The sequence below is a fragment of the Gigantopelta aegis genome, chromosome 9, assembly GCF_016097555.1.
Source record: "Gigantopelta aegis isolate Gae_Host chromosome 9, Gae_host_genome, whole genome shotgun sequence".
NCBI classification, from domain to species: Eukaryota; Metazoa; Mollusca; class Gastropoda; order Neomphalida; family Peltospiridae; genus Gigantopelta; species Gigantopelta aegis.
This window is the reverse complement of record NC_054707.1, coordinates 39,159,329-39,182,336: the sequence shown is the minus strand read 5'-3', so window position 1 is coordinate 39,182,336 and position 23,008 is coordinate 39,159,329. Positions and strand designations below refer to the sequence as shown.

General features: G+C 35.7%; 2 protein-coding genes across 3 annotated transcripts; one reads left to right on the top strand and one right to left on the bottom strand.

Moving 5' to 3' along the window:
• Window positions 1–74: 74 nt before the first annotated feature.
• LOC121380539 (transcriptional adapter 3-like) lies at window positions 75–15,798 on the bottom strand. 2 transcript variants are annotated; one of them, XM_041509393.1, is made up of 10 exons: window positions 15,700–15,798; window positions 13,408–13,520; window positions 11,358–11,527; window positions 10,640–10,777; window positions 9,747–9,999; window positions 6,323–6,419; window positions 6,010–6,122; window positions 5,064–5,174; window positions 4,274–4,467; window positions 75–1,181 (listed from the first exon to the last, which is right to left on the bottom strand). In XM_041509393.1, exons 2-10 carry the CDS (start codon window positions 13,508–13,510, stop codon window positions 1,053–1,055), a joined length of 1,308 nt encoding a protein of 435 aa, XP_041365327.1. In that variant the 5' UTR covers window positions 13,511–13,520; window positions 15,700–15,798; the 3' UTR covers window positions 75–1,052. The 2 variants fall into 2 exon arrangements, with proteins under 2 accessions (XP_041365327.1, XP_041365326.1); XM_041509392.1 differs by having other exon boundaries at window positions 5,064–5,186; window positions 15,700–15,797.
• On the top strand, window positions 15,761–22,100 carry LOC121380538 (GPI mannosyltransferase 2-like). Its single transcript, XM_041509391.1, has 3 exons — window positions 15,761–15,945; window positions 19,435–20,601; window positions 21,423–22,100. Exons 1-3 carry the CDS (start codon window positions 15,874–15,876, stop codon window positions 21,699–21,701), a joined length of 1,518 nt encoding a protein of 505 aa, XP_041365325.1. The 5' UTR covers window positions 15,761–15,873; the 3' UTR covers window positions 21,702–22,100.
• The last annotated feature ends 908 nt before the right edge of the window (window positions 22,101–23,008 follow it).

Below are 23,008 nucleotides of genomic sequence, written 5' to 3'. Positions count from 1 at the left end.
TAGGTGTCATGAGGTCATGGGCTATTATTAAGTCCTCTTACAAAGTGGGTTGTAAAAACAACATGAAACCATTCAAGAGTTTAATGTTCCATTTTATTCATAATTTAATACACATACTTGTTATGTAGGAACATTATGAGTGCAGTATGACATTAATAAAGGTGTCTTCTTTTTTCATGTACAACACTATTTTATATAAATGTTTTCCATAAAAAAAATGATTTACAAAATGTTCTTAATTTAATGCAGATTATACCGTAGCTGTCCACATACCTGTACCAACAGCAATGAACTGATCACATTACTTAGAAATGTGACTTTAAACATGTTTTTGTTACAGTGTGTAACAGAACCATACAAATAGGGAATCGTACATATGTATAACATCAAAGAGCTGTACCTGTGAATGTAAGATGAATTTATCTTGTACAAACACACATGACCATACTGTACCAATAAATATGAGATTCATTTATCTCATACAGGTGAGCTTGGCATATCTCAATGACACAGTACCTGTAAAGGTGAGAGTTCTATCCCATGCAAGTAAACTGGGCATGTATTTTGAGAGTATATTACAAAATAGACATCTCAAACTGTGCTATTAATAAACATTTGATAATAGCATCTATGTGCAACGTTTATTTGAATGTTTGTTAAAACATTCTTTTAGAATATTGTAACAACTTATTTTAAGATTATCACAATTATATTTAATATTTGTTGCTATATTTTTACGGTACATTTTAAAAATTAAAAAAAATATTTTGGCTGCAAAACATATACGTAACTAAGATTTAAATATAATTGTGTAGGCAAGAAAATAATGTTGGGGACAAAGAGCTCCCAGTCTTTGAGATAGAACTGTTTTGTGTGAAATTCTCCAAGGCCATTCCTGTTAAGATTCCCTATATCTCACACCTATATGCACCATAAATCTCTGTGGCGTCAACAGACATTCTGCCAAGAGTTTCACAAATATTTTGCCAACTCTCCAACAACACCAAGTAGGTGGTGTCAACTTCAAAGGCTCTGGCGACATACATCTACAGTCAGAGCTCCAGAGTCTTAATTATTGCATCTCTTTCTTTTATGGCTTTCCATGCTGCATCCTTTTCCTTTTTTGTGGGAGTTTTCTTTTTCTGTCGAGCTGCTTGTATTTTTCTATATGCTTCCATCACCTGAAGAAAAACAAAACCAAAATCCAGTATTAAATATTCATTATAATACATGAACACTAGTTGAAAATATTGGTAAGTTCTTAAATAAAAAGGGTACTACAAATGTGGGGAAATTATATTAGTAGGATTGCTTTATACTATTTGCACTATCTGACATACATGTAGCATATGTTGAATAATACAAATAATGATATACATGTACTAGCACCCTATTTGATTTTGGTGCTATTATCCAAAGGACCACTTCTGGAGGTAAGAATGAAATTTAAAAAAAAAAACGAAAAAAACTTTAAAATCAGCCATATTTTGGCTGACAAAATCAAATTTGACTAAAAAGTTAAAATGACATTACATCACATTTTGTGACCCGTCTTTTCCATCTTTAAACAATGGACTAAGACAACTGCACTGCTGTTAAATGGGCTCTACAAGAACATTTTAAATAAGTTGAATTCTTAGAATGTTGGAAACTACCTGTAAATAAAAATTTAATTTTTGTCACTTTACAGAATTTATTTATGAACAGTAATGAAAGTTTGTTTTGTTTAATGACACCACTAGTATATATAGCTATTGGATGCCTAACATTTGGTAATTTTAGACTTGGAGGAAGCCCACTACATTTTTCCAATTGGCAACAAGGGATTTTTATATGCGATGTACCACTCATGGGGCATCAGAGAATTGATCCACTGATGAAGTGCGATTCAACTATGCAAGCACCTTAAGCAAGAGCTCTACCAACTGAGCTAGAACCCACTCCTAAAAAGTAATAAAGGCAACATTTACTTAATAATGGTACATCAAATGACCGAATTGCTTATCAGAACAGTGATCAGTATGCCTTGGTTTTGCTCATGGCAAAAATTGATATGGCAACATTAATGGAAGAAAAAAAAGAAAGAAATGTTTTATTTAACGACGCACTCAACACATTTTATTTACGGTTATATGGCGTCAGACCACACAGATTTTGAGAGGAAACCCCCTTTCGCCACTAAATGGGCTACTCTTCCGATTAGCAGCAAGGGATCTTTTATTTGCGCTTCCCACAGGCAGGATAGCACAAACCATGGCCTTTGTTGAACCAGTTATGGATCACTGGTCGGTGCAAGTGGTTTACACCTACCCATTGAGCCTTGCGGAGCACTCACTCAGGGTTTGGAGTCGGTATCTGGATTAAAAATCCCATGCCTCGACTGGGATCCGAACCCAGTACCTACCAGCCTGTAGACCGATGGCCTGCCACGACGCCACCGAGGCCGGTTAATGGAAGAAAGGCAATGTAATAAGATATTTAGTATTTAAATTGTTTAAAAGGGAGATCATCCATTATTTGGTATCTGTGCTAATATTCTTCTTTTATTCATGTTTGGTAAATATATATAAGTAGTACTGAGACTTGAAGTAACAAACTGCAAAATGTGTTAAGTCTAAACCTGAAAAAACTGACACCAAGTCTGGTTAATCTACAAACCTGTAACACATTTGATGTTCAAACTGTGTGTGTGTGTAGGGGGTTACTCTTAAAAGATTTGTTTCCATAACAATTGTTTCTTAAAGGTATGTCTGTTTTTTAAAATATGAAAAATGCACTTTGGTGTGTTATAAACACCAAGATGACCCAAAACACTTCAGATATACGGAAATAATGAAAATAAAATGTTAAGAAATGTCTTATTTCAATTAGCAAAAACGGCTTCAATAATGAAAAATGTGCTGTAGTGTTTAAAAACTTTAAATAGCAATGCTTTAATATTATACTTAAATGCAGAATGTTAATATAAGGAAAGTAACACCTTGTGGTATCCAAACCCTTTTTATTTTATTTTATTTTTTATTATAAGTAATTTTTTCAACTCATATTAGACATATTTTACACAAATTATTATGCTTTTTTCTAATCAACCACAATGAAAAGCCACAAGATGTTCCATGTATACAAGAATTTGATTAAAGTTTCATTTGTTTAACAACACCACTCAAGCACATTGAATAATTAATCCTCGGCTATTGGATGTCAGACATTTTGCAATTTTACATGTAGACTTCAGAGGAAACCTGTTCCATTTTTCCATTAGCAGCAAGAGATCTTTTTCATGCACCATCCCACAGACAGAAAACAAATACCACAGTCTTTGATATTCCAGTCATGGGACACTGGTTGGGATGAGCAAAAAACCCCAATGGTTCCACCAAAGAGAAGAAATGAATAAATTGCTGATACTGACACATTACAGTATCTTGGATAGGAAGCTTCTCTTAAGGTATACACTCTGCTACTGTGTCACAGCTACTTTTAAACCATTATAACAATTGGTATCACAAAATTGTATTGTAGCAAAAAGTAATAATTTGCATAAAATTTAGTCACACTGTTATATAAATTGGTAAACCCATTATCAGTCAAACAAAACAGGTTGGATATTAAATTCCTTTAATAAATTAAATCGCATATAAAAAAACCCAACAACACACTAATTAATCACTCTTTGCACTTCCAGAACAAACACTGAATGTTTTGATTTTTATAACTGACAACCAGAACAGATTTATGAATAAGAATACCACACACCAGGCACAGTGTGTTTCATTGACAATGAGGTAATTTATTGCTCATCGTGTGTAAAGTAAGCTGGATTAGTTACGTTTTAACAAACTGTTATAAACACACACAAAACTTAAATATTAAAAAGTATCATTGCAGTTTTGTCACAATTATTCTGACGTACCTGTTGGCTACCATCTGGCTTACTGCTTTATTTTAATGACATATTTGATGGTAGTAATTTGTTATCACAAATAAATCAAAGAATTATATCACTGTTAGCCTAAAATATATTTTGATAGATACACTGGGCTCGACCATAAGAATTTGTCACCTACAGCAATATTTTAAATACAACAGCATGGGTGAAACAGCCCACCGACAGCAATTTTGAGCCTGCCTACAGCAGGGTTTTTTCTCAATGACTACAATAGCTGTTAAGTTCGAGTCCTGGATACATGGCCGGGAGTTTGTGCAGGCCAAACAAGCTGAACATTTAAGTATTTTGCAAGAGTAGCTGAGCTAGGACACATCCATGGTATACCTCGGAATCGGCAGCGACTAGTTTCTTCCTCATTTCTTGTCTCGACATTTCCTCCTTGGCCTTTTTGATGAGCTGCTTTATCACGCCAATATTCCGTTCATGCAGGGCCCGTAACTCCTGCTGTTTTTCTTTAATCTCGGCAAGGATCTCATCATCGGGGTCGTCTTCTGGTTGGTCTTCAACATCAATGATGCCTGGAAAAACATGCAATTCCAATGTCTAATATTAATAGCAGTAAAAATAAGTGGGGTTTTTTGTTTTCTGTTGAACTTTTTACCCATTCTGATGGTTGGTACATTTTCAATTTAATTATTACTTAATTCTAGTTTGTACATTTTCTCAATAATTATTACTCATTCTGTCTAGATTTTTCTATTGAACTTGTTGCTCATTCTATCTAGTATATTCTATCAAATGTTTTACTCATTCTATTTAGTATATTTTTATTAAACGTTTTACTCATTCTGACCAGTATATTTCTATCAGATTTCTTATTCATTCTGGTTTCTAATTATGATTAAATGTATTGATATCAATAAATGGCTGCACTTACTTTTTCAACCATAATTTATTAAATTTTCGTCTTTTTTTATACCATATAATAAAATATTTAAAGAATATAAGAAAAAATGTTTACCTGAAACCAAAATAATTTCAATCAAGACCCAAGTTTAAATCATATCTGCTTATTCATTCTAAAATAAATTGGTTTTTTAAACAAATTCTAAGCAGAATGAACCATGGACTGCTCTTATGATGAAATGTCTATCAGCTGTTAACAAAAACACACCTTGTTCTTCCAATTCCTTTTTAATGCGTTTTTCTAAATGGATCGGGTTTCCGATGTTCAGCTGCTTGGCAAGAGTTCGGGGAGAGATTGCCGGGGCTTCGTCAGCACTGTCTGAAAAAATGTCTGCACAATATTTCATTTATTGCATTCAGGCATCTAACAAATGGGTGAATGATAGTTTGGTTTGTCTGGTGCTTGTACAAAGAAAGAAAGAAATGTTTTATTTAACGACGCACTCAACACATTTAATTTACGGTTATATGGCGTCAGACATATTGGTTAAGGACAACACAGATTTTAAGAGTAAACCCGCTGTCACCACTACATGAGCTACTCTTTCCGATTAGCAGCAAAGGATCTTTTATTTGCGCTTCCCACAGGCAGGATAGCACAAACCATGGCCTTTGTTGAACCAGTTATGGATTACAGGTCGGTGCAAGTGGTTTACACCTACCCATTGAGCCTTGCGGAGCACTAACTCAGGGTTTGGAGTCGGTATCTGGATTAAAAATCCCATGCCTCAACTGGGATCCGAACCCAGTACCTACCAGCCTGTAGACCGATGGCCTAACCACTATGCCACCAAGGCCGGTAGGTGCTTGTACAAGTCTAGTTCAGCCTAACTCATTTTTTGGTTGTAACAATATGCAAAATGAAGTATGTTATCACATAATTGTTTTGGGTATAACCAATGAATGGTTTGAGTAGACTTTCAGTTATCATATGCCTGACATTCAGCATATAATAAATAATCAGAACAATCACCTTCATTATAATAATTATACATTTGCAGTAGTGCATCCACCAAGATCTGGTGATACCGACTTTAAATTGGTCTCTTCTATTATTTTTTATTGTGATTTATCTAGATAAGACTAGATGGTGGATTAACACTAAACGTCTTTGGGGAAGTGTCAGTCTACATAAAGAATTTGGTTTTATTCACCTTTTCCACCATTTTCGTTCATGGAATCGTCGATATGTGCCATGATGTTTTCCTCTATCAGTGCTGCCACAAGGCGCTGAGTCAAAGGACCAAATGGGGAGTCTTCCATGCTTCTGAAAATGAAGAGAGCTAGAGTGTTGCAACCTTTATTTAAAAAACCCTTGACCTGACCACTACAATAGCAAGAACCAAAATTTCCAATCGTGATAAGAATATCTGGTCTTTTAATGGGATTTGTGTGAGAAAAAAAAACTAAAAAGTTATGTAAAAAAAAAACATCCAAGTATTTATTAAAGAAACTCTTATAGCTTACATGGATTCAGCCTTCTTCAACAATGTGGTCGCATCATGCATACCAAGCGATGAATTGCTATGGTTACTATTTTTCCTCTTGTCATTGATCTTTGCACCTGCAAATATTTAAAGAGAACTGTGAAAATATCTAAGAAACTCTTACACTTGTTTTAATAACAAAGATGAGAGGGATAACTGGTTAATTTCCTACCGGCTTTTACTGTGATCTTAGTTTGGCCACTTCAGCTGATAATTTGTGCTGTGAGTTGGACCAGCTTTCTTGAGGGTAAAGTATGAGGAAACAAGAAGGGTGTAGAGAAGAACACACAAATCGAAGCTGATTCAAGGACATGTTGATGTGAAAATCTCAGGACATGATAACAAAAGACTGAAACTGCAGCAGAAACTGGCACGGTTTTCACATTTGAGAATAAAAGGCAGGTGGTGACAGAAGAGAAACATGAATAAAAGTGTTAGTCAGCCATAACAGGATTTGAAGCAATGTTTTCAGCTTTACAGTCAGCCACTGGACCATACTAAAACACTAAACATCCCTCTACACAAGATTTTTTTAACATGGGTTACACATCTTGATGGTTAAAAATGTGGAGCTAAAGTACATAGGTAAAGGTTAACCTATAGTCCATCCCATCCTTCTACAAAAGTGGTTTTTGTTAATAATTTCAGTTTGGTATGACGTAAGAAGAAAAGTAAAAGTGTTTCGGCAATAACAAACAAACACTATTTGTGTGTGCAAGTTCCAAAACAATCGTTCATAAATAAATAACCTGTTGTAAATTCCATAATATCAAAAAAGGCGTTCCCTGTGGGACGGACTATAGGTTATTTCAACTCTGCAATTGCATTAGGGTCTGGTTCTGTTATTACCCAGGTTATCATTAGCTCTGCATTTATCTTTCTGTATAGCTGGATAACCTTGGATAAATCTTCTTCTTTTTTCAATATTGTTTTCTTCCATTTCAAAAACTGTACCACTAATACATTATTAAGCAATTTTAAAATTCAATGACATCATAGGCCAGAAACACCTTTTCAACATGAGTTCAAACTAACCTGAATTATTTTAATTATGTTCAGGGCTTCTAGAATTTTTATAAAATCCACTAGCCATGGGATCAGTGATTTAAAAAAACTTACGAGCCACTATTAAAAATTTACTAGCCCTACTTTGCTTTAAGTTAATATAATTTTACTAATAATAGTAAAAATCATCTGTGTCGTGCACCTAAAAAGAGAGAGATATAGCTTAAAAACACTAACATTAGGGGGGAGGGGGGTGGGGGGTGGAGGTGGGTGCAAGATATTCATATTTATAAAATAGACTTAACTGCAACATATGACCAGAAAATTCACTAGCCGTCAGGCATGGCAATAGTATACTAAAACGCAAAAGAAACGCAGGTCCTGAAAATGCGAAAGAATTGCACTTTGTAAAGCAGTATCTTTGGTGGAATTGAACCTCAACTGTGTTAAAGGACATGGCACACACCCACACTGCAGTCCCACCTGCGTGTCAATTTCATTACCTGTGTGACGTCACGAATTCTCAAAACACGTTGTTTGCACGTGCTGGATCATCCGTATCATGAATCCAGTGCAAACACACTCATTGAAATGCTTATAAAGCCTACACACCTGGATTTAATCGCATAAATTCAATTTGAGTAGTGACAGACAACAGAATCACATTTTAAAAAAGCCGCGACTGACGCAACTCCAGCGAGGGATGGCCATCGGGATGTTGCAAGCCGGACAGACCCGTACTGCTGTAGCCAGACAATTGGGATGTCATGTTTCGACAATCGCACGCCTTTCTCAACGTCACCAAATCACTGGATCTGTGAACGATCGACCACGCACCGGCCGCCCGAGGGTGACAACCGCAGCCCTAGACCGGTACATCCGGGTGACCCACCTTAGGAATCGGATGCTGCCAGCAGCTAACACCGCTCACCAGGTGCGTGGTCCACGTGGTCCAGTGTCCGCCGATACCGTCCGACGCCGTCTGAGGGCAGCAGGACTCCGTAACCGCCGTCCTTATGTGGGACCAATATTGACCCCTCGGCACCGCCAACAACGTCAACAGTGGGCGCAACAACATCAAAGATGGCGACGTGGCCAGTGGCAACAAGTTCTGTTTACTGATGAGAGCCGTTACAATGTTTCCAACGCTGATGGCCGAATCCGAGTATGGCGACGTCGACATGAACGTTACTCCGACTGCTGCGTTCTGCAGGCCGACCGATGGGGCGGGGGTAGTGTGATGGTGTGGGGTGGGTTCTCATTCAACCACAGAACACAACTTCATGTGTTCAGACAACGCGTTAATGCCGCCGTGTACCAAAATGACGTCATCAACAATCACGTCGTTCCCTTCTTTGCCGCTCACCCACGTGTGCGCTTGCTGCAGCAAGACAATGCCAGGCCGCACACTGCCAGGGCAACACAGGCGTTGCTGGCTCAGCACAACATCCCAACGTTGCCGTGGCCAGCCTTATCACCGGACATGGCGCCTATCGAACACGTCTGGGATGAAATCGGACGTCGCCTTCAGGCTCGCGGACAACCTCAGAATATGCAGGCGCTGGAGGCAGCATTGGTCCATGAATGGAACTCACTCCCTCAGGCATTCTTTCAACGGCTTGTCAACTCAATGAGGAGACGTTGCACTGCCTGTTTGAATGCCCAGGGTGGTCACACGCGATACTGACTTTGACAATGCTACAGGTCGTCTCTTTCACATTTTTAACATGGACCCCCACCCTACTTTATGACATGAAACAATAGCCAAAAAGGAATTCAATCAAACATTTCCAGCACCAATGTGTGCCGAATTGGTGTAGCTCCAAAATAAATGTTGAAATCTTCATTTCGTTTTGTTTTTTTAATATTTTATATCCAATTTAATAAGAACCTGCGTTTCTTTTGCGTTTTAGTATAGTTATATACTAGCCCAATATTGAATATCACTAGCCATTGGAGTGGGGCTACCATAATCTAGAAGCCCTGATGTTGTGTAGACACAATATACTTTTAACCCAGGTTAAAACACTGTTCATGTAGACACATATAGAATACTAAACGAGCTTGCCTGTCATACCATTTTTATGAAATGAGTGAACAGTTTTGATATCTTGACGAGCGAAAGCGAGTCGGATACCAACACTATTCACGAGTTTCATAAAATGGTATTACAGCAAGCTAGTTTAGTATTTTATTTATTACAAACCAACTGCAAACAAGCCGCAACGCAGAAGTAAGTAGATGTCAAGACCTATTACACGTTATTTTTCTATGAATTGGGTCAGCAAGTGATCTACATCACGCTCGCGTCACGCCAATATAACACTAGTTAGATATTGAGTGATTGTTATGACATGAGCAATATCTTACACTGGTGTGTAATAAAGTATAAATATTACCTTCCCGTTGTTCCTCCAACATGTCTTCCTCAGCCCATTTCTCGGAATAGTGTTTTCCTAGAGGAGGAATTTTAAAACTTTCGGAATCGTTTTCGTGAGCTTTCAACAAATCATCGAGCACTTTGAGGTCATCGTTGGTGAGTTCAGCACAGTATGGCTCGACGGACGTCCAGAATCTATTAACAGCATCATTCTTCGGCAACTTCGGCAGTTCCACGGGAGAGTCAACAAAGTCATAGTCGAGAACTTTGTTCTGCAATTAATGAAAACAACAAGAATAACTCGTGCATATTTTAATTACATGTACAGAATAAGAATGTCAGAGAAAAAAAGCACACAGATTAACCAATAAAACTTTGGGTGTCAAAATATACTTTGGTAATAATTTTCTAGAACAATAGAACAATTTTAAAATTTGAAGAATACCAACACATAAATGAGTAGTGAAAAACACAAATATTTGTACTGCATTTTGCAACACATTTTTTGCTACTTTTATTAATTAAAAAACATTTTATAGGTTATCAAAAATATTACAGAATGAAATCTTTGTACTGCATTTTGCAACACATTTTTTTGTACTTTTATTAATTAAAAAACATTTTATAGGTTATCAAAAATATTACAGAATGAAACCTGTCTCAAGCGAATCATGTTTGGTATCTAATATTTAGACAGGATCCAGTGTTTAGAGGGTCATGTTTTAGAATTTTTTGAAAATTTAGGTCCATGAAACTTGGCCAGTTTTGACAAGATTCCAGTTTGTTCAGAATCCAGTTTTCACTGTACATGTTTTTACATATGGCTGAATATAATGACCCATGTTAACCTTCACCAAGCAGGTTGGAACATGCTAATTTGTTTTAAACATTAGCTTGATGACTGTTTTTCACCTGCATATTTTTACTCTTGGGTCTGCTTGGTGGGGGCGGTGTTAACTGTGATGCTTTGCCGCTAGAATCCTTCAGCTTCTTGTTTGGCTTATCATCAGCGGCCCCCTTCCCCCTTTTGCCAGGGACAGGTTCTGAAGGCTACAAATTGAAAACAAAAGAAGAAAACCAATCAAATAAATAAATAAAACAAAAACAAAACATTTGTTGATGGGAGTCAATTATAACTACAGAATAACTTGAAGAAACAACTGATTTAGTATTCAGTGTAGATAAGTGAAAATTTTGGTACTTTTCAACTGCTCTCTTATTAAACACATGTACCATGTAAAAAAGATTATGAAGTGTCTTAACGCAATTTCGTGCATGTGAATTTATCAATATAATGCATGTACACAGTACCTTTTCATATATGTGATTCCACACAATTCCATGAACGATTTTTTTCATGTGTGAAGACGTCATAACACAAAATATTTACTTTCAGCTTAAAAGTACACTTCGGCACCATTAAATTTGATATAGCAATCTGCTTGCGAAAAACACCGATATGGCAGAGCACATTTCCACTCATAGAAACATGCATGATTTATTGCATTAATGGACAGAAGGCCTAATACACAAAGCTTACTGTCACTGGAAAAGGGTGATCGGTTCTTAAAATAAAAAATAGCCAGCATTATCCAGTGTTTTTAGTTGATGTATATTTTTGAAGACTGACTGTGACAATGCCTTTCTTGTCCTTCTTGTCCTGCCAGTTGACAAGCAGCTGGATCTCGCCCTCTAGCAGCTTGAGACGTTTCCCAGCGTTCGCCAGCAGGGTCTCAATGTCCGTCTGCAACTGATTGACCTCATCCAGGGAAACCGTCTCATCCTCCGACCGCGCCAAGACTGGGGGAAAAAAAAGTTATCATATTACTGCTTATTACACATCTAGAAGGAAGGACATGTTTTATTTAACGACGCACTCAACACATTTTATTTACGATTATATAGCGTCGGACATGGGCTACTCTTTTCGATTAGCAGCAAGGGATCTTTTATATGCACCATCCCATAGACAGGATAGTACATACCATGGTCTTTGATGTACCAGTTGTGTTACACTGGCTGGAGCAAGAAATAGCCCAATGGGCCCACCAACAGGGATTGATCCCAAACCGACCTCGCATCAACCGAGTGCTTTACCATCTAGAAGTCATCTTATTAATGTTAATTACACATATAATGTTTACAGAGGTATCTCTGGTACTCACCAAATTCATCAACTGTCAACAATTGGCAAATTTTATTTTAATTTGACGAAATAATTTCAGGTAATGCTGATATTTTGTTGAAAAATAAATGTGGATTTCGGCATGTTTTTTAAGTTTAATAAATAATTTGGCAAAATATCCTGTTTACTCAGAGCTTGCCCTAATTAATTACACATCTAGAAGTTATCAGTATTTATTACACATCTACAGAGATGAATAATGTCTGGATTTCCCCAGTATTCTGAATGTTGGTGCCACCCAAAATAGTTTCTTGTCATGGTTTACACACCTACAGAGATGAATAATGTCTGGATTTCCCCAGTATTCTGAATGTTGGTGCCACCCAAAATAGTTTCTTGTCATGATTTTTAGATTAAAATCTCACAATACACCACCACCCTATTTTTTACAACCCAGTAAAGTTTATTTTAGATAAAAACATTTCTTGGTCAAATGTAATTTATAATATCCAATTACACAAATGCTGTACAGCAAATATTTACAAATAACACAATTACAACCATACACAAATATTTTCATTCTTCTGGTATATAGAACATTGACATTGACAAGAAATTTGCTTTTGTCAATTTCAGAAACTAACAATACTTATACTTGTCGTGAGAAGTATTACAAAGTTGGTAAAATATGAGACAAAAAAGATGGGTATTAAAGATATAAAGGATAATAAACGAGTTACCAGTTATTATCAAATTTATGTCCCGAGTGAAATAATTTTTACTTGTCACGAGCTTTAACTTGTGACAAGTGAAAAAAATTTCACGAGGGACATAAATTTGATAATAACTGATACCGAGTTTGTTATTCTATTTATTACACAAGCTATTTTTTTTTTTTTTTTTTTTTTACATCCATGTATATAGAAATGACGTAAATTACTTTACTGTTCTGGGTATTGCTTTAACTTTATATTTTATTCATGGTTCACAGATAATTTTCAAAACCCAAAGTTCTAAATATTCTGTAAAAACTAAATCTACAATGAACTGCATGAAACTACCATTTTATTACAAGTTTAACACTGAAACCAGAAATCGTGATGACGTCAAATTTAGTACCGACAAGGTGATTGGTTTGTTGGCGTCAAATAGTAGTGTACGTTAAACCAATGCATGATAATTTCTGAGTGTGAAATTATGACTTTTATTTTCCCTGTTATGAGTGCCTGCTGGGGTAATAAATGCTTTTACGAGTCAAAGGTGATTTGATTTAGCCCATATGCATAAAAATTAATAGTTAATACGAAAGGGTTTGACAAATCCACTAGCCCTCCGCCCCAGCCAGTGAATGTTTGGTCTGGACTAGTGGAAATTATCTACTGTATTATTTTGTTACATATAGGGCACTAATCAAAGTTTCTGCGAGGGCTAGTGACTTTCTCAAACATTTGTTGAACACTGAATATGACCACTCATAGGAAGCCCTGTGTATGGTAGTTTTTTCTCATCATAAAATGCAAGTAAAAACTGAAGACTTATTAAAACAGGATCTTACTTGCTGTGTATTTCAGACATTCCTTCACGTGATCGACAGGCAACAAGTCGGGAAACTGAAGAGGACAGTCCTTGTCCTGAACAACCTTGCCCTTACCCTTCATGCTGCTCTTTCTTGCATGTCGGAAACAACAAAGAAAAAAACAACATTATTTTATTATTAAAATATGATTACTGTTTTAACATGTTCATTACAAAATATATTTTTTTAAATGTCACATTTTTAACTCCATATTAAAATAATTTTCACAAATTGAAAAGACCAGAAATTATGTCACGTAAAATTTCTGTTCAGTAAATTTATACTAAACAGATCTTCAAAAAGGCTTTGGTTATTGCAGTGCCACTGTGATAATAATACCGGTACTTATTTTGATTTCACAATAAGACTGGTTAACAAAATCTTGAACTGCTTTGTACAAATTCATATATGTATGTATGTATGTATGTATGTGTGTCTCTATGTATGTGTGTGTGTTTGTGTGTGTGTATATTCATGAAGGTATTATAGACTGTCAAAATCATTGTAGATAATGTTTTTAAATTAAACAGCAAAATGTAATTACATGTATTCATTAATTTGACATTCATTTAAATATTTTGTCTTTCCCACTAGTATGGTTTATTTTGGTACAGTATAGGACTATTTTGTGGAAAGTAAACACATCCACCTATTCCAGCAAACAATATGATCAGTAAACAACCATTAGCAGTTTATGGGGTTTTTCACTTGTAATTTCACTCTTTTGGTGTTTTTTACTGTATTTTCCTCTGGACCAGAGACAGCCGAAGATTACAAGCAGTTCATGTCATTAATATCAATAATCTTTCTAAGGCTTAAAATACATATTTACTTGATGATATGAATGCATGGTCTAGTCACTAGTGGTAAGACACACAATTCTAGCATATAACCAATGCCATCAGCCATGTGCTAAAGACTGAGGGTTGTAATCCCAGCCTCGACACCAGTACTTTTGAACTTGAGTTGAACTTGAACATGTTGTGCAAATTCAATTATAAATATACTGCAATGGTCAAAAGTCTTTCCCACAAACAATGAACTGGGCATATATATGCTAGTGCTTCACTAAAAGGGTCCTCTGCTGAAACTGGACACACAATGATAATTTTATGCTGGGCAGCAGTTGTTTTGTTTTACAACACCACTAGAGCACATTATAAATCATCAGCTATTGGATATTAAACGTTTGGTAATTCTGAGTCTTAGAGAGGAAACATGCTACATTTTTCCATTAGTAGCAAGGGACCTTTTATATGCACTATCCCAGACAAGATAGCACATACCACGGCCTTTGATCTTCGACTGCCTGCACATCAGGCAAGCGCTTTACCATTGGGCTACATCCCACCCCTTGCCACTATTTACATAGCTCGGTTTACAGGATCTGAGGATTGTCAACAATAGAATATACCATGAATTTATTTTATCAAATCAAATGTATATTACAATACATGTGTGCAGAAGCCATTTTCCGTTAATAGACCAGTTCATAGTTGCTTGTAACCAGAGTACTCTGACCATAAGAGAGCAAGCCAGACATTTGGATAGTTATGTCACTCATTACAGCCAGAGCAAACTTTATAATTCAAAACTGCGCAATCTGTGCCTACCAGTACCAAACGATAGTCAAAGATTTCTGGTCTAATACAACAACAATCCTATGTTTGACATTAAATACCTTTAGATTTATCATTTTCGAGTTCGATAATAACAAATATTTAACATGTTAATTACTAATACACACACTACAGGATGAAACCCGACAACAACCCCATTCAATAATGTTCAGGTTAAATATGTAGGTGCCGATACATTTACAACCTCTTGCCTATTGTAAGGGTTAGGGTTAGATTTAGGGTTAGGGTAAGTTTTGGGGTTATGTTGATGTACTCTCTTTATACATGTATCAATATAATGGGGGGGGGGGGAGGGGGCGGTAACAGGTGGAAAGCTTTCCCAGGTTTTTTCCAGTAGTGCATGTATTACTATTAGTGATTAATATTGCTCTCTTATGCTCAGAGTACTCAGGCTAGGTTACCCCTCCCCCAATACGTTACCAATATGTAATATCATGGGTGAAACAGTTTCGTGAGCATAAGCATTCAGTTCTATATAATAATAATATATTGTTGAAATGTTTGTCAATTTGGATTTATCTTTTAATATCAGTTCGTTAAATATGTTCATTTTACAAGAAAGAAAGAACTATGATTGAAATTTGAATAACAAACGATAGTATTAAATTACAAACATAAAAAATATATTTACAATGAACTTAAGACATAATATTTAAATTTTGCTGTGAAGATTTTCTTCTTCCATGGGCAGCGCCATATTGATTTTTACAAGACAAGAGTGTCCAATGAAAATGACGTTTACGCGTATAGCCCTTAGCTTTCGTTGACAGAACCAATGAAAACCATGCTTTAAAAGTAAATAGAAATGTCTTCAGAAGTTGAGTGGGATATTCAAGTGTTCGCAGTTTATAGTCGAATTTTTGTAATCTTGCTACAGGTATGGACTTTAATCAATACTGTAGAACACAGATACGCATTAATAATTGTGTTAAAAAAGTATAATTATGTATTTGATTGAAAAACTGCATCGTTCATTAAAATTCCGATCCAGACCTTGATTACACAAGACCGTTTTTGCGGTGTCGGGGTTTCACGAGAAGTCATTTACCGAGACTTGGGAGGCCTTTAAAAGGTTAAATTAAAACATTTAAAGGCCGAATTTATAAAGCCAGTGTTTTTTTGTGGGTTTTTTTACACTTGTGTAAAAGAAAGTTTTTATTATTTAATGATAAAGTCAACACATTTCATCAATGGTTATATATTGTCACACATATGGTTATGGGCCTGGGCCAACAAATAATGACAGGCACAGCAGAAAGTTTTTAGGGGGGTTCGCCGTTCGGGGGTGGGGTGGGGTATGCTACCCATAAAATTTTGAAAACTAGATGTCCTGAAATGCAATTTCCGGCATTCTACAAGTAAAATTCACCTTTGCCTTAAGATTTACTACAAACAATATTTTCAATTCAGAATTATTGGGGGGGGGGGGGGGGGGGGGGGGAGATGACTAGAGCTCTCCCAGCTTCCTGAATGACACGGCTTCTGCCACTCGGAGTCAGAAATTGGCAACACTTTTTTTATTAACATCAACGTGTATGTGTTTTGCCAGAAAATAATTTGAGGGTACATATAATAAAAACAAAACAGACCGGGAGCGCCTCTACTAGATAGTTAAGGGTTTGAATCTCTTAAAATTCTCTTACTATCACATATCTAAAAAAAAAAAATATATATATATATATATATACATATATTATTTTCAAAATTTTAGGGTACGTAATTTTACCCTCCGTACCTTCTGGCAAAAACCATGGCAGGAGATCTTTTATATGCATCAACCCACAGACATGATATAGTATGTGTATACCACAGCCTTTGTTACAGCAGTTGTGGAGTACTGGCTGGAACAAGAAATAGATAATGTGCCCACTGATGGGTATCAATCCTAGACCATCGCACATCAATCGAGCACTTTTTCACTGGGCTACGTCCCACCCCCTCCACATATGTGCATGTAGTTAATACAATGCTTAAACATGTGCATTTAAGAAAAATAAACCGGCGTCGTGGTTAGGCCATCAGTCTACAGGCTGGTAGGTACTGGGTTCGGATCCCAGTCGAGGCATGGGATTATTAATCCAGATACCGACTCCAAACCCTGAGTGAGTGCTCCGCAAGGCTCAATGGGTAGGTGTAAACCACTTGCACCAACCAGTGATCCATAACTGGTTCAACAAAGGCCATGGTTTGTGCTATCCTGCCTGTGGGAAGCGCAAATAAAAGATCCCTTGCTGCTAATCGGAAAGAGTAGCTCATGTAGTGGCGACAGCGGGTTTCCTCTCAAAATCTGTGTGGTCCTTAACCATATGTCTGACGCCATATAACCATAAATAAAATGTGTTGAGTGCATCGTTAAATAAAACAGTTCTTTCTTTCTTAAGAAAAACAAAACTCGCTCTGGGTGGGAGCCAGCATAGAGATGCGAACCCAGTACAGTACCAACTAAAGCGATGGTTTAATCACTACACCACAGAGACTGGGGACCCAGTGTATGTGTATGCTTTTTATAGTGTAATGACTTCAAACCACTAAAACACACATGATTACAGTATGTCAAGCCAAAGTGGAATTATTTGTGCAAAAGTAACTGAAATTGTTCCATGTATGATAGAGGTAAAAATTAATGTTTGCAGAAAATCACACTCCCATTTTTTATTTCATGTTATACTGGTTTCAACTTTAATGTGTATACTGTATAAAACTAAATAAAAAGTTTAAAGTTTGTTTTGTTTAATGACACCACTAGAGCACATTGATTTATTAATCATCGACTATTGGATGTCAAACATTTGGTCATTATGACATAGTCTCAGAGAGGAAACCCGCTACATTTTTCCATTAGTAGCAAGGGATCTTTTATACACCATCCCACAGACAGAATAGCACATACCACAGCCTTTGATATACCAGTCATGGTGCACTGGCTGGGATGAGAAATAGCCCAATGGGCCCAGTGACAAGGATCGATCCCAGGCTGATTATGCATCAAGCGAGCACTTTACCACTGGTCTACATCCCGCCCCTAAAAACTAAATAAAAGTATTTGAATAGGTACATGTATAATGTCCCATATTACTACCAATTAGTGCTACGGCTTCTTTATAGCAGAAATATTTGACAGACTTTGACATATTATATAACTCTCAGATTTGGTACAAATAAATCATGAACATTAGTTCACAGTTTTCAGTCTTGATCAAAATGTACTTGAATCATCTTCCGTTATCTATACCCCATCCCAGCCTCTACTAAAAGTGTCTTCCGTTTGATTTAATGCACACAAAACCCCCCAGAAGAAAGTAAAACTGTTTTGGAAGAAATGAAAATGTTTTATATTTGTGTGTAGTTTATAATTAAAAACAAAGCATTGGTCAAGATATAAATGAAACATCAATATTGTCCAAAGTGAAGAATGTTGCCTGCTTCATAAATAATGAAATTATATTTTATAGATTATTTTTTCCAACTAAAAACTCTTTTATTTGGTCATTTGTTTGTTCATCTGTCCCTGTGTAGTCCGAGATGTTTTCTTTCCCTTTTAGCTTTAACCAGTCAATAAAATCAACTGGAGTAGACCATAGTTAAAATAGCAGGGCTCGAACTTAATGACGGCACTAATGGCAATTGCCGCCTTTGAAATATAAATTGCCATGGGTTAGGAGCATCACTGATGGCACTTTTGTGCCACTGAATACAAATTGCTGCTGTCAATATACTCCAACAACAGCAAAATTAATATATCTGGTGTACATTATAAGCCAGTATTTAACATTTGTACATTTGAAATATGTCTACATGCAACAAAATAACCTTTCAGTCATATTTATTTGCTGTAATTTGCTGTAAAAGTCACCTTTTAAAAAATTGCCATAGGAAAGCTTAAAATTGCTGTCTGTGGGCCATTTTACCCACAGCAATATTTTTGTTTAAATGCTGTGGGTGACAAATTCTTAAGTTCGAGCTCTGAAATAGTGCCTCATTTATTCAAATACAGTGAAACCCCTCTAAACCAAACACCTGTGGGACTAAGTAAAACAAATCTGGTTTTAAGGGGTATCCAGTTTAGAGAGGTTCTGTAGTGATATTTGAAAAAGAGATTGGGAAAAATGTCTGATTTTGAGGGAATTCCAATTTACAGAGGCTCCAGTTTTGAGAGGTTTCACTTTATTTGGTTCATTATGTATGTATATGTATGTGTGTGTGTATATATATATATATTGTGTGTGTGTATATATATATATTGTGTGTGTGTGTATATATATATATATATATATATATATATATATATATATATATATATATATATATATATATATATTGTGTGTGTGTGTGTATATATATATTGTATGTATGTATGTATTTGCAGATTGTGTTCAATGCTGTTATTCCTGACCATGATGCCAAAGTGTTCAGTCCACCTCCAGCACTGAAGAGCAGAACATCTCTTGACCATGCAGTCGAATTTCTACTGGGTGGCTTCCGTCGCTGGGATGGTGTTTACTTCATCCACATTGCTGAATATGGCTACACCTATGAAAACACAGTAGCTTTCTTCCCTCTTTTTCCATCAGTAGTAGGGAAACTGACTGAAGTAATTTCAATATTTTCAGACCCATACCTTGTAAGAAGAAATGTTGCACTCGTAATAGCAGTGACAGTGAATTTTTTCTTATTTGTTAAAACAGCAAAGGTTTTATACCACTTGGGTGTGTTTGTGTTGAAAGACAGAAATTTGGCTTACAAGTCAGCCATGTTGTTCTGTGTAAATTCTGGCAGTATATTTTTCTCGGCTACTTATTCAGAAGCAATCTATACATTTATCTTATTCAATGGCATGCTGTATGCATCCAGAGGAAAACACCTGATCGCCTCAACTTTGTTTGGGCTAGCTGCTGCTGCAAGGTCAAATGGAGTTGTGGCCCTTGGATTTGTTGCTCATGCAGTTGGACAGTCAGTTTTGAAAGATATATATGTTACATACCACTCCAAAATATCTGGAATTGCTAGAGATTTCAGATTGGTTACCATAGTTATTAAAGAGTTTATCCAGTCAATGTTCTATTTATTTTTATGTTTACTTCCAATAGCAGTTTATCAGTATTACATCTATGATCTCTTTTGTGTTAGTCAAGCACCAGCTTCTGCTTCCCACATAGTTGAATATGGACGGTCACAGAACTATGTCATCTTAGGTGACGAACCTTCAGAATGGTGTAACTACTCTCTTCCTTTGTCCTACAATTACATACAGAGCAAGCACTGGGACGTTGGATTTTTTAACTATTATCAGTTTAAACAGATTCCTAACTTTATTCTTGCTGCACCAATAATTTTTCTTAGTGTGAGTGCATGTGCATGCTACTACAGACTGAACAAGCATTTGTGTCTCAGACTTGGGTTTCTGTTCGATGTTGATTTAAAGAAGACTGATAAACGAGACGATGTGATTGGTTACCCCAGCACCAGATTGTTCCCGTTTATTGTCCATCTTCTGGCTCTCACAGTCTTTGGATGTCTCTTCATTCACATACAGGTTTGTGCTTTTCATACTAAATTGATTCTACTTAAATTTTGTATTATATAAATATATGATGTATTGTACAATTTATGTTACAATGAATGAATGAATAAATGAATGAATTAATTAATGTTTAATGACACCTAAGCACAAAAATATGCATCAGTTATTGTTAAACAAAAATAAGTAGATGAATGTAATTATTGATATTTAAAATTTTTTTAAATATAAAAGACCATTGTGTAAAGAGCTGTGGTGAAACAGTGCATTCTTTTAACTTGTACATGTACCTATATTATTCGTTATGTTTTAGTATATGATTTGTTTTAGACCATTTTAAAAATACATATACAATTATACATTTAATGCACATGATTCTTTGTACTTGATGTAATACGTGAACATTACACTTTGTCAGACCTTTCGTAATGATTTCTTTGTATTGTCCCTGCATATAAAGATACTTTGCTGGTACATGTATTTGGTAGGAGTCTTTGTGACAGAAGGTGATTTTTTCTCTCTCTCTCTCTCTCTCTAGACCAAGTTTTGACACTAAATAGTCATAAAAATGTACCAGGTCTTTTTAGCTAAATATTTATTTCACCTCTTTTCTTTGCAGGTATATTCCATGATTTACATTTTTTAAAGAAATTTCATAAGCCTCATTTACAATTTGATATTTTTCACAAATTTCTAACATTGTAACAGTAGGAACGTTAATTCCATAAACAAACACTTTTATTTTAAAATGAGTTGTATGTTTTTGATACTAATTACTTTCAGTATGTATTAGCTATATGTAACGTAACAAATGTGTTTTTGTATTTTCCCACCAGATTCTAACCCGTCTTCTCTGCTCGTCTTCGCCTGTTATCTACTGGTACGCAGCTCACTGCACGAGAAGGAAACTTCATCCTGAATCAAATCATTCCAAGGCAGAAGAAAGAAAATATTTAACAGCTAGTGAAGCTTTATCTCACAGAAATAATGTTGTACTGGATGATATTTATTGTTGGAAGGATCTGAACATTAATTCCAAATTAATTTATACCTATTTTTTTTCTTATCTTGTTATTGGGACAGTGGCTTTTTCAAATTTTTTACCTTGGACTTGATTAGTTACATATATTAAAGATATTATGACGAAAATGCTTCCTTTTCTGCTTATATCCAGTGGCAGTTCAAGAATGCTATCCTGGCACTAAAAGCGTGGCTGTCTGTGCAGTCCAACCAGGTTATTGGATTAGTGATAGTGATAAAACTCAGACATTTAACAGCAAAGGATCTTCTCTGAATATTTGGTATCATCAGTGTTTTTATAATGATTCGTGAGTGCATGCCATTACAACTGTAAAAAATTTTCAAAGAGCTCTGTCTTGTGCAGGAATATGCCTCATTTTATACACCATAAGTTACATTTTAACTGCATAAATTAATAGTGTTTATTACCCCAGCAAGCACTCATAACGGGGAAAATAAAAATAATAATTTCTCACTGAGAAATTATCATACATTGGTTTAACGTACACTACTATTGGACGATTTGACGCCAATAAACCAATAACCTTGTCAGTACTAAATATGACGTCATCACGATTTGGCAAAGCACAAAAAATTACATCACGTAGTTTAAAGCGTTTGCATTTACGTCTTTCTGGTTTCAGTGTTAAACTTGTAATAAAATGGTAGTTTAATGCAATTCATTATAGATTTTATTTTACAGAATACATGTATATAGAACTTTGGGTTTTGAAAATTATCTGTGAATAAAATACAAAGTTAAAGCAATACCCAGAACAGTAAAGTAGTTTACATCGTTTCTATATACATGGACGTGTAGCCGATGTAGGCTATATCGAAAATAAAGGCTTAAACCCCCCCCCCCCAAAAAAAAATAGCTGGGGTAATAAATAGAATAACAAACTCGATACCAGTTATCAAATTTATGTCCCTCGTGAAATCATTTTCAGTTGTCACTTGCTAAAGCTCGTGACAAGTGAATATTATTTCACTCGGGACATATATTTGTTAATAACTGGTAACTCGTTTATTATCGTCTATTTAAATAGAGAATAACTAGTTAATGATGTAGGATATCAGATTTATCCTGTGATGTAAGAATGGGAAATTCCGTGAGGCATGTCAAGCAGAAAATCCCATTCAGCCTGAACAGGATAAAGCCAATATCGTATGTCATTAACTCGTTATCTTTATCCTGCAGTCCATAAAAAATTAAGGGGAAAAGCTATTATTTCTGTTAGTTCAGCTACATTGTACGATGACCTAGGTGTCAAATGAGCAATTTTGTAATGTAGCTATGCATGCGACACCACATGCCTGATGTCAGAAGTCATAATCTGTTAAAGTCATAATCTGCTAGTATACATTTATGACTTTGCTTTAATCGGTCATCATAATCAGC

What these genes read in the sequence shown, in the direction of transcription:
- LOC121380539 (XM_041509392.1), bottom strand. Translation starts at nt 13,510, where the DNA reads ATGAAGGGTAAGGGCAAGGTTGTTCAGGACAAGGACTGTCCTCTTCAG. An exon ending in CCAAGAGTAAAAATATGCAG is followed by an intron (nt 10,000 to 10,639) that starts GTGAAAAACAGT and finishes CATTAATTGCAG; the next exon opens with AACAAAGTTCTCGACTATGA. An exon ending in GAACGAAAATGGTGGAAAAG is followed by an intron (nt 5,187 to 6,009) that starts GTGAATAAAACC and finishes AATATTGTGCAG; the next exon opens with ACATTTTTTCAGACAGTGCT.
- LOC121380538 (XM_041509391.1), top strand. Translation starts at nt 15,874, where the DNA reads ATGTCTTCAGAAGTTGAGTGGGATATTCAAGTGTTCGCAGTTTATAGT. An exon ending in TTTTTGTAATCTTGCTACAG is followed by an intron (nt 15,946 to 19,434) that starts GTATGGACTTTA and finishes ATGTATTTGCAG; the next exon opens with ATTGTGTTCAATGCTGTTAT. An exon ending in GTCTCTTCATTCACATACAG is followed by an intron (nt 20,602 to 21,422) that starts GTTTGTGCTTTT and finishes TTTTCCCACCAG; the next exon opens with ATTCTAACCCGTCTTCTCTG.